This window comes from Nymphalis io, chromosome 8 (genome assembly GCF_905147045.1).
Source record: "Nymphalis io chromosome 8, ilAglIoxx1.1, whole genome shotgun sequence".
NCBI lineage: Eukaryota > Metazoa > Arthropoda > Insecta > Lepidoptera > Nymphalidae > Nymphalis > Nymphalis io.
This window is the reverse complement of record NC_065895.1, coordinates 6,493,100-6,506,448: the sequence shown is the minus strand read 5'-3', so window position 1 is coordinate 6,506,448 and position 13,349 is coordinate 6,493,100. Positions and strand designations below refer to the sequence as shown.

Below are 13,349 nucleotides of genomic sequence, written 5' to 3'. Positions count from 1 at the left end.
TACCTTATTTATTAATTTATACTAATAAGGCAAAAACAGGTCAAACTATTAAGCACTTGTAAGGAAAATGAAAATGTTAAAATAATTATATATTTGATTTAATTTGTCAAATCACCAATAATCAGTAGTTTTTTTTTTTTGTTTAATTAATAGGTGTTCTAGACATGACCAGTATTTAAAATTTTATTTTACACATAACAGTAAAAAAAAAACAATATGGAATTAAATAGATGAAGCAAAGTTAGCAAATAATAAGGTAAAGATCAAAAGCATTTTAAGGTCAAATACACTCCTAAGGTACTTATTATAATAAATTAAGTAATGCTATACTATTAGAATTAACGTAGGAACTTTAAGAGCATTGCACTGAAGAGGTCAGAATATAAGGTTAAAGTTGACGTTGGGTATGGGTATGTTGCAGGCAACGTGGTGTTGAGTGTTGGGCGGGCGGTGCAGGACACCTGAGGGCGAGGGCGCGCGGGGACGCTGCAGATTCACTTTCGTCCGGCCGCGACCGCCGCCACGCCAGTGAGAGAAAGTTGGCCGCGGCGAGCGAACGAGTCCCGCGAGTGGAGCGGCGCGCGCCGCACCGACCCAGTACGCGCGATACATCGCCGCCCTTGTAAACATACATTGATATACACTTGTTAGAAAAAAATCGTGAGGCTGATGCATTGTGAAGATTTGTTGAAATTTTAGAAAAAGTAGACTTTATTTTTAAAAAAAAAACTATTCAGTATTATACAAAGATGCAGTGCTATGCAAAATTATCGCCGAAGCGCGAACCCTCGGACCATGGATATGAAATAGAGATTGTGGGTGGTGCTCGAAGACTTGAACTGCCGGCGCCGCCTGGCAAGGAGTTTCGCGCCCCGTGCTTGTTGCCGGCGCCGGCGCTGCCTCCTCCGCCAACGCACTCGGTTATTCAATGCATGCGACCGCCACCGCCACCACCACCACCGCAGCGTCTTCACAAGCCACCACCTTTCGAGGAACCTTCAAGCTCCATTCCAGATCTAGGTTAGTTCTCATTATTTTTTTTATTTAAATAAGTAAATACATAAGAGATAAAAATGATATTTTAACTTTTTGATTTGTAAATAATAGTTTTCACTAGGTTTTTATATTATTTATGATTTATTAATTCACAATTGATTTGGTTTATTCACGATAATTTATAACAAACTATTTCATTATTATACATTAGATACTTACTATACGTTTGGGATTTGGTGCCGGAATGTAGCATGTGCGAAAACATAACACGCGTAATGTAAAATCTGTTATTTGTCTATTTTAATATAACTATTCATTGAAGATTTGAAAGCTGTATTAAGAATTCGTTTAAAAGTTTCTATAATTTAAAAAGTGTAGTAACCATATTGAAATCACATTCCTATATTAGACCACAATTTTACTTTGCCTTGACCATTTCATACTTCCTGTTTAGGAAAATTGTAATACCGCGTTACAGTTACATATTAATTTCCGGGTGATGACGACGATTGATGAAGGTCATGTTTATTACAATTACATGTACATATACCGCATTGATTACTCTTGTTATACATATTTATGTAAACAAAGCAAAGTTATGTATTTCCACAAAGATAATGTCGATATGCGAAGATATCGAATGCGGATGCACTATTAAAGAATTTTTGCGTTTTAATTAAGGTATTAATTAAATTCTTAACATGCATAAGTTGTATAATAATATTATTAATAGGTCAGTTACATTTCGACTATTGACTCCATCCTTGATTTAGTGGCAAGATTATAGAGAAGAGAGCCGAGATGGCCGAGAGTGGTTTGAACGCGTGAATCTTCTTAACGGATAATCGTGAGTTCAAATCTGAGCAAGTACCACTGAATTGTCATGTGCTTAATTTGTGTTTTTTAATTCATCTCGTGCTCGATGGTGAAGGAAAACATCGTGAAGAAACTTGTATTTGTCAAATTTCATTGAAATTCTACCACATGCGTATTTCACCATCATGCGTCATGCATGCATTGGCCCAGCGTGGTGGAATAAGCTCCAAACCTTCTCCTCAAAAAAGGAGAGGATGCCTTAGCCCAGCAGTGGGACATTCACAGGCTGTTCTGTTAATTGGTTTATTGGTTAGCTTTTAATGCTGCAGATGCTGATGACCGGGATAGTAGGCTTGTCCCGGGTAAGTAAAATCAGGAGTTATTCAGTTTTTCTGACAATAAATTCTGAGTAGCTCGGAGTTCACCGTTTGTCAACTTCCAAACTCCGAAACTTTAGGAAGCACAGACATGCGCCTGAATTCTTTCCGGTGGTATCGGATTGACCGTCTTATCGGATTATGCGAGTGGAGGAATAGAGTGCTTGCGCACGCACTTGTTCCTAATTTTTACGGTTGACTATTTCTCTTGAAAATGGCCGCCATGACCATTCGGCCCTTATCAGGACATTTTGATTTTTTTATATTAAATACGAACTCGCCCCGCCCTAACTAAAATAATAAAGAAGTTTCATATATGAGATATGAAACTTCATTTCACGCTAAAACTACTAATGCTATGAAAAGCCCTTAGAAAAACGAAACAAATGAAACTCTTAACTTATCTTTATTATATAATATGAATATCTGATATATGAATATCTTTATAATATGAATACCTATATTGTGAATTATTTTGAAATGAAGTACTAACTTATTTGATCCATATGACTAAATATTTATGTATTTTAAGAGGAAGTTTTGTTTGTTTTTTTTTTTTTGACGATGTGATTTGATGATATTAAGATATATTAATATGTCATATGTCATAGTCTAAGCGGCGACCGCATTATAAGCTTAGCTTAGCTTTTGAATAAAATTGGTCTGACACGTTAATAAACGTTCTTCAACAAAATTAAAAAATATATTAAAAGGTAGTAGAGTGTATTTTTGTACTTATATTTTATAAACACCCTTTTTGCGGTCTCCTCTTAGCCTACCAACTTAAATGGCTCGATGTTATTTAAAAGATGGACTAGTAATGGCAGTAAAATAAAAAAATATCTAAAGACAAAAGAATTTTGATCATAAGTTATTTGCGCTAGAATTTTATGTGTCAGGAAAATGCTGGTGAATGAAATTATTGTGATTAGTGAAAATCGTTTTACGAAGAACAATATGTTAAACAAATTGTATCATAAAAAATTAGCAAAAGGCACTTTAAACAAACTTAAAATGGTACTTTCTTTATATATATTTTTTACAAATAGTAAATATGCAATAATAAGTTGCAATAGATAAGGTTGAAATCAGTTTATGTAAAATATCTACAGAACTCCATTTCTTTTACTAGCGATTTCATTCATATTTATGTAATAATTTTGTTAATAAGTTAATAGCTTTACTATTTTGGATAGTTACGTACTTAAACAAGAAGTAAAACATGAAACTAATTCTCGAAATATTTCCCGTGACCAATTTTGGCCACGGCGGTTTATATCAGAAAGCCTTAGCACAAGCTTGCACAGGATATATTACAGTGTACAAATGTATGAGCAAACACAGCTTCAATTTATCTTACTTTACATTTATAATGCAAAGACCAAATAATGTCTATATACATATTTTTCGAACACGGATGGATGTATCGCCAACTTCTCAAGCTTGAGCCTCTAATCGAGAATTTCTTGACGGAATAACTAAATCTTTTTTGGTCCGACCCTTAAATTTAAACTCAGAACATTAGATTCTGCAAGCTTATAAGTGGACTATATGATACTAGACCAAAGAGACAATTTAAGGGGCCTAAGGTACTTATAGGGTACTTGGTTGTCAATATTTTTATGTCACGATAACTAACTCTAAATTGTGTTTACCGCAATTTGTACAATTAGACATTTTTTATCTACTAGAAAAACACGTGGAAAAGATTAATAATACACATAATGTGCTGAAACATGATAAAGATTCGTCACATTATTTTGATTTTATTTAACGTTATATTTAATACCAAACGTTTTCATCGCGCAACTGTTCTAAAAAAGCCACTTGTAGTTTGGTGAAAATTACATGTTTTTTATTTCGATTCCTAAATTGTAAGTTCTAATAATGATATTATAATAATGCGATTGTATACTTGGGATAACCAAAGTAACCGTTAAGTTAAATCAATAAATAAATTATAAGCCATTCCACTTATAAAATTAATAAGTATTTCTCATTTACGATAAATAAAACAGTAGCGAGTAAAGATCGGGATTTTATGGAAACTTACTATTTTGAGATCAAAAATTTTAGTGCACTGTACAATGGTGTTCTTTTCTAATGTAGTTATCGGGTATGAAAATCTTTTTCGATAATTATGCCAATATTTACTTATTGAAATTTAATTTTTTTTTTTTTGTTGATCGGATTCCCCACTTCTGCGGCAATGGTACTTGACTGTTTATTTGGTGTACGTACTAAACACTGACGTGTATAATAAATTATTATACTAACAAAGTTTTGCGAATAAAAGATTAAATAAATATCGCAAGGTCAGAGCGACGAACGCGTGGTGACGGCGCGTCATTCGGTGTCATTAAGGTCACAGTGACATTGGTTCGATAGCAGTGACAAAATAATAGTCCTATCTTATCTGGCAAAGTCAGCAGCGCAAGCGCAGGTGCGCGCGACCCCTGCACCCTTATTGCACGGTAATGCTTATTGTTTCATTTCTCCCAACGTAACTTTTCTTTAAAAAATAGGAAATATGTTTTTGCGATTGGCACAAACCCTTAAAATTTCATATTATATAAAAATATTCCAATATAAATAAATTACTTACTATAAAATAAACACATACAATAAATTACTTATTTTTCAAAAAAAAATTAATCATAATGTAACTACATTTTATAAATAAATTGAAAAGCGTATTGTATGTAAGCAATCAGTACATATTTGTTGATTAATATTGTTTAAATATAAATAATTCATTCATAAATTTTTACTTTTGCAATAATTTACAACCCGGCTATATATAGATTAAGCCACTTATATGGCAAGTTTCAACGGTGGTATATAAAACGTTATCACCATAACCTTCGGTAAGAGAAAATTACTTCCTGCTGATATAAACGATCTATATCTATATAACATTTGATATTTTGAAGATAATAATATTATACATAAGCAAATAGTAAGTAGGTTTTATTTTGCAAAAACAACCCAAATAGGAAGAATTAGATATTAAACTAAATAAAAAAACGTTATATAAGTCTAACATTAGTAATAAATAAAATAAATTTCGCCGAAAGAAACCAAGTTACCCAAAATGGATGGGTTTATCAGTAGCCACTGGTGATTTCTGCTCTCCACTTACTGTCTGCCATCACCAGATCAGCTCCATGTACCAAATAATCGTATTGGCGACCTATATAAACTTGCAAAGTTTCAAACCGATACAGTTTGAAGAAGGTTAATGTCAACTTCTTAGATTTGTTTACATAATTATTTTTAGTTACGTCCAAGTAATGCGTGGAAAAATAATATCCAAAGCGTATTTTGCATTTATATTCTAATAATGGATGGTTTGCCCTTGACTCTAATAAGGACAACAATTTATATATTATTTAAAAACGAAATTATCTTTAAGAAATATGATACTAAAAACATTTATTTAGCAGTAGTATTTATTCGTAACAAATACTTGATTAATATAATGAATTGCGACTTCTCTATTTTCTCGTTCTAATTGTCGAATTCCTACGATGTAGAACAATCGTTAAAGGGCAAGAACAAATTAATAATAATTACTGTATATTTACCTTAGTCAGAAATATTTCAAATAAAAAAAAAATCTATTACTTTATTCCACTGCTAGCAAATAAAAATACAACCAATATTCAAATATTATATGATTGGATATATCGAATATCAAATACCTACTTAAAGTATGAAGGTTAAATATAAAATTATAGCTATAACATAGCTATATAAATATAATATGTTTAATACCTTGAGAGAATTGTCATAAATTACTAGATCTTCTTGTTACCATTATTTTAGTACTTTACTTAAATTAAATCACCAACAAAAGTTAAATGTAAATAAGATTTTAAAAACAATGTAAATTGTTAACGTGATGTATATATTATGTGTAATTACCTACGCATATTTAATATAACGCAAAATAACATACGAACGTAATAAACGATAGAATACACAGGGAAGTGTCGGCTCACAACCTTGCCGGAGGTCACCTCGCGTCACTCGCTACACTTATAATACATAAATTGCTTCATAACGCAAACAGTTACATCAAATCAAATTAATTGCTTATATAGGGTTTTAAAACGGTTAAAAGTGTATTGGGTCGGCCAGCAACAAATGAATTCGACGAGTTGTGTTCAATCCATCGACCCTGCCCCAGTCGGCCTTCACTTTGATCCCCGCGCCACCCCTTATTAATTTGACCGAGCAGAGGTCATGGCCAAAATTATTTAACGTTAGTGTTATTGAAATCATAGAATATAAAACAAATGGTACAATTTTACATAAAACTTTATATTTGAAAATTAATTTATAAAAATAGCGCTAACAACATTATGTAATAATGAATTAAACCGTTTGTAAGTATATGTAATATTCCAACACGATACTTTGATTTCAATCAAATTTATTTTTAGATTTGCGCATCCGTCATTGGAACGAATCCGTTACTCTCACGGTCAAAGAACGCGAATCATAGATACTGCCACTCTGTATAGGAAGTAAAATTAATCTATCATTCATACAACTCTGCAACAAACAAGGTCCAGGAACAATTGTAACTTCGTCACACGTTCGGCTAACTGTTGCTATTGTCACATAGGCCAAAACCCAGTATGAATACTGTGAATAGATGTATTTATTATCGTTTAATTGTTATATACCTACATATTTTAAACTAGCGTATGTAATATTGTAATTTTATACAATTATTGCTATGAATAGTATCTAATTTTTTTAAAACAAAAATCTTCATAAATTATCTTAAATAACAATAACGTAATTATTTATTTATTATAATATCAACACCAACAAGAAGTACACTAATAAATACAATTGAGTCTTTAAACGTGACGTTATACAAATCAAGCGTCCCCTAAATTTAGGTGTTGCAAAATATTTCAACATTTCGAGTTAACAAGAATAATAATTAAAAAAATTAAAATATTTATAACAAATAGAAAAGATATTAACAATTAAATTATTATAAAATTATCACATGATTGGTATAAAATGAATAAAATATCTTATATCTAATTTAAAGTCGTTTAATATTTCTAAAAATGCATCGTGTATTTCAAAAATTTTTTACTTGCAGTAAGTACCTACTCTTAAGTAATTTTGATTATATTTATTATTATTTTAAGACAATTCAAACTATTTTGTATTAAATATAATAATAATTATTTATAAAGCACAATTATGCTGTTTAAAATTCAATCGATACATTCTACCTATTTTAATTTGAAATAAAAAAAAGTTGTATATCTCTTTTAATATACTCTTCTAATATCTATAAAATTCTATTGCTTTTTATTTAAAGCCGATTTAATATCACTAGCAATGGAATTGGAAAATAGAAATATATCTTCTTATAAATCGGAATTGAACACAAGTATGAAAAGTATTATTGAATAAAATTGGTTATTACTAAAAATATTGTTTTTACATCTGCGTTGTTGCTGCTGGCGTTGCATTGAAGGTCACTGATAAGAAAACTCTTATATTGCAAACTGCATTCAGGTTATGCACGCTACAAGTGTAAGACTACATATGTATATTTTTTAATTTAATTGAATTATCTTAGAAATGACTCACATAGTAAGAAAATATTAAATAAGGGATAAAAGTTTAATCGTATTAACCATAGAAAAACAATTAGGTACGTTTGTAAAAACAGTTTACGTACATATTAAAACACGAACTGATAAATATACTAACATTTCCAAATCGTTCCTCTATTAGAATACATTAATTAATACAATTACATTTAGTACAATAATTGTCATTGCGACTTAACAGAAGGATAAAAATTATCCTTCAATTTTCGATTATTGAAACTGATAATTATTTTATGGTAACCAAATGAAATTAAAACAATTAATAAATCGCGGTCTAGAATGTCCAATTCGGAAAATGGTTATAGCACAAAGCGATCACGCCCATGACCCACGCACTCCGCGCGCGTCTCCATGGTCACGGTCGATCGATGCAGGGATGCAACCGGAAGGCTCTTTTACTCTGGATATTTGTTTATTTCGCTTTATGTAATTGTTATAACTAGCGAGCAAAACTTCGCAAACTTAATAAAAAATATATAATCTTTTTGTTAAAGTTAATCAAAGATCTATATACTAGACGTACAACAACTAAATTGTAAATAAGATGCAATGATGATTGTTTCCACTAGTTTCTATAGGCGTTGTTTACGAATACACCATATTTAGATTTCTCTTTATTTTTACCCGCGCGTCCATTGACCCATTCAAGAGTGAACATGTTATGTGAATAAAAACATCGTTTGAAATATCCAGATAACTTCATTCTTCAGCATATTAGTATAAAATAATTATAATTACTTTTGTGTATCTAATTCAGATGATTAATTTTCAAATTTGCATTTTAAAGGATATGTTTATTTAATTATTGATTTACATTATATCTTACTTTTTTTATAAATGATTCAAAATAATCTTGTCCGACCTTCTTAAACTGAGATAAAATTTTAGTCACGTAACAAATACCTGAAGCGTTTAGTCGTTAAATAAATTATTTCTTATGCACATTGCTGTTTTATAGTGCATTGTTAAATACACTGTTAACAAGGTTAAAAATGTGTTCATTACATAAAAATAAAATCGAAAATTCAGTCTGTGTGAAAGAAATGTTCAGTACTAGGACTATATAAACTACAAGGTGTTGATCGGTAAAGTGACGTTCTCGTCCCGGTTACGTCATTACAACTGCGCACTTAGTGGGGTCACTACACAGTGGTTTAATGTCAAATAGTATTAAGTTAAATTTGATCTTGAAAAACCGTTTGATATTCTGTGCGACATAATGTGATAAAATACACAAATATTCAATTAAATACTTGAAAAACAATGAAATTTACAACAAAAATATAAGAGAATCTAAATTATAATTTTTTTGTATAGAAATATGCAATGGAGAGCATACGTAGCTATTAATTCACATGCAAAACAACGTCATAGTTACAGCAGTCACACGTGTATGTTATACGACTATCTCTCCCTCTCGTTCACTATGATAACTCGGCTAAAATGCATACAATGCATCATGGCATTTTCTTGCCGTGTTGAGACTCCTCACTATTTCAGCTATCCTGGTTGATCATAATGACTTAAAGTTTTAAAAGTATATATTATTTTTAAATTTCATCGTTCGAAAAAAAAACACGCTTGCCCAATCCCAAAACCAAAGAGTATTTATTAATTTGCCCTGGAGTGGTAGAAAGTATATAAGTAGTATCTACGGATTTTTGTATTGAATGTGTCGGCTTATATGAATTTACCTTCAACATTGACAGGGTGCAGCGCTCCCCTTAAAATCAACATTTTAGCATAAACTTTCTTAGTTCGTCGCTCTCCATTACGAAACGAATGTCGCAAAATTTCAATATAGACCAAGTCTTAAAGATATTGCTGTGTTTATAGTTAGTCAGCCTTACACGAATCTGTATAAATAAGATATATTATATTATATATGTTTATTTAATTCATAATACTTTATAATAAACAAACAATTAATTTAATTTGCTTTGCAACCTCAAAGAGCAAAAAAGTTAATAATAAATGCACTTCGGTGCAACAATGTACCAGGCGAACATAAGACGAAAGTGATATGTATGCACATTAATGATATTCATTTCTGACAAGTGTATTTCAAAATCAGCAAATGTGTAAATATGTATGACAATATTATATAAATACACAATTATATACAAATATTGTATATTAATTTAATAATTATTATAGAGCATCATTTAAATATTTTATAAAAACCAACGGTCATGCACCTTGAATTAGTTATGCAAAATATTGTTGTTGATTTCACCAGACAAAATAAAAACTTTCAAGCCGAAGTAGTATTTTCAAAACTATTCATTGAGTATTGAATCGAAATGCTGTACATACATTTCGATTTGATTGATATGTCATAACAATGTCGCTTAAATAATATTTTCTTTGTGCACATTAAGATAACATAGTCATTGTATTGCCGCTATATAAAATCGTGAGAATATCTACTAAGGATCAGAGTGTTGTGTCTTATAATTGAATGATTTAAAGAGCGAGTAATTATGACATCTGAAAGCAAGATATTCCTCTCGCTTTTACTTGATTACCAACTGCACGCAGCACGCAGTGGTTACGTGTAGCATATCGTTGTATACTAAATGCAATAGATGTTGCTTTCTAAGCAGTGAAGGTGAGGTGCACGCTCGCTGCACTTGTAGTTCAAGTTTAGTGCAGCGCGGGCGCAGGCGCAGCGATAATAGAGATCGTTGCATCTAACGCCCTATGAAGGGGCAACGAACGCGCGCAGCTGCCCGGGAAATGGATCCCGTCTTGACTATTTCAGAACGCACTTGCTTAGATACCAGTCCCTTCACTGCTTGTCCTGCACCACCCGTAATACACGAAGCAAAAAATACACGTAATAAATTATAACAACACACTGATATTTCTAGCAAATATAAATGGTACCATAGTATGTACCTTTTATAGCGCTAGTCATTGGAGTCGAATAAATAATAATAAATTATCTTTTTTACAAATATCGAACTATATTTAAAAGCAACAATAAATTAATGTTTTAAAGTAAAAAGCATTTTTTATTCTTTATATTAAATTAATTTATTATAGTTTATCTCATTGATAAATACTTATAAATAAAATAAAATGAGCAGAATTAGTATGGATCCAATGTCACTATTCATATGTGTAACTCTTCTATTTACTACTGCGCTACCCACCCACTTAGCGAAGTTCAGCAGGACATTGCACTTTCGATGCGAATCTAATGCGCTCGCGTCGAAAGTGATTCACATACTCTCTCTCCGTGAGATGAGATTTCAAATCACGCTCAAATGTTTAATAACGAAGAATTTATATTACTAGTGTTAATGTGAAATCTAGATGTTGTTCAGGCTATTAAATAATTTAATTAGTCAACTATCATCAATGTTCATGCTATAGTAAGTATAGTTCATCTAAAACTTGTTATGTTGGTTTCTTACATAAATAAAGATATTAAAAGATTTATTTTAATATATAGAGAAATTTTCTTCCACATAACTTAGTGGTTATTATATTCATAAAATAATAATTAATTATGTACTGATAAATAAAAATAACATACATCTTATTCACAACATTGAATACGTTATATAGGGGCACACTATACTTTTTAAGGGCTATTTTGCAAATTCCGTTTGACTTTAATCTAAAGTATTAAATTGACATTTTAATAGTTGTTGTATGTATATGATTGTTTAGGTCTCAATTTCATTCACCCGATAAAAGCTATCTGCTGTTATTTACTAATTCAAAGTCGGCCAAATGAAAAAATTGTGATTTAGCCTAAGAGGTCGATTAAAAATCGACCGAAAACTATTTTCAAAATATAAATACAACTCAAAACGATATCTCCTTCTCAATAAATATATTTCTTTTTAGGTCTATTTCATTTTATAATAATGGTTAAACAAAAAACTAATCCACAAGCTTGTTGTTTAACCGTTTGCGCGCACAGCGTGGTCTTACGTGGCTAGTTAACTTGTTATTACTAGGTATAAAAGTGGCATGAACCCAGATGACTGGGCTGGGAATGTGGCGATAGAAAAAAAACTGCAATGTTAGAAGTATCTAAGTAAGCTGAGTGCAGTGGCCGAGCAGTGCCAGTGACCCGGCTGCTCGTGCAATGCACGCGCGTAGAGGCGCTACGGAGTAAGCTACAAATATATGTTGCGCGACAAAGCTTAATATGGCTATAAAAGGCTATAAACATAATAGTTCTCATACGAGCAATTTGATTTTATCGCTTGAATTTTTTTTAAGAGTATTAGTATAGTCCGTACATCATGCTATTTATTCAGTTATTCAAATACCTACTTCAGGGTAAAAATTTAAAAAATTACAACTTTAAGCGCTTTATTTATTAGTGTTCTTTTGTATTATTGTTCTGTATTATTCAGCCGTCGTAGACTAACTTTTATACAAATTAAGCAACGAGTCTTAGAAATAGACAAAAAGCCTATATCGTCCTCTTGGGAGAGCCCATGACGTGTCTCCAAGATCAATAGTACTGGGAATCCCTTCGGAGTGTCCTGAAATAGCTGTGACTCAGTGCTGCATTGTCGTCATACAAGCGTCACCTAATATTCATACGCGACACTTGAATAATTGCAATAATTATAAAATTCAATTTCAATAGAAAAGAACATTTATTCGTAAATAAAATAGTTGTAACTGAAATAAACAAACTTATACCGATTTCACACGGATAAAATTGATGTTTTCTTGATATTGATATTTTTTAAAATAATGAGATATAAACAAATCGTATAATGCAATCAATAGGCATCGAGCCAAGCTATCTATCCGACCCGATAATGTGAAATTTTACCGCAAAACCAAATTCTTTTCCACGCATTAATTCAAATATCTTTTGATTCGGTATATCAAATAGTCCAAATTGAAAACGAAACGGTTATCTTTAACGCTTAAACTAAAACGCTTTAAACTCATACGTGATTTATTTTGATAAGGATTTATACTGTGTGACAATATAATGAACTAAATTATAGTTTATTTCTAAGAAGAAGATGCTGTGATGTTTTTTTTCTGTTTTCGTGAATCTATAGTTGTGACAGTATTTGTTTGAAAACCAACCATTGACAATCGATAATTTTTTCTCCGACGACTTTGACATTGACATAACAAGCTACATAAAACATATAAATATATATTATTAATTATATTATAATGCGACAGTTACGTATTATTTACTGCGTAAATCCGGAAACAAATAAACAAACAAACAGTACGTACCTCTGCAATATTAATATGATTTTAAGTAGACAATTGTACGCTATGCTATTGATATTAATGGTAAATTTGTCTAACTTTTTATTTGTGATAAATTGTGATATATTGTAGAAATAATGACGTTGCTTGCAAATAATCTCATCTGATGTTATGATGAGCATCGGCTGATTAGAAGTTAGTTACATAAAAAGTTTTTATTCAATATAATTCAATACATTTTTATTAAGAATATACTACATAAAAGTTTGTAAAAACATGCATGCTTGTAAAACAATTA

General features: G+C 31.1%; 1 protein-coding gene across 1 annotated transcript in view; it reads left to right on the top strand.

Annotated features, from left to right (window-relative positions):
- Positions 1–525: 525 nt before the first annotated feature.
- The window catches only part of LOC126769910 (ecdysone-inducible protein E75), an 83,731-nt gene continuing 70,907 nt past the window's right edge, over positions 526–13,349 (top strand). The window contains exon 1 of the mRNA XM_050488884.1: positions 526–1,020. Within this exon, the coding sequence (XP_050344841.1) occupies positions 750–1,020 (271 nt within the window). The 5' untranslated portion in view covers positions 526–749. The remainder of the gene's footprint in view (positions 1,021–13,349) is intronic.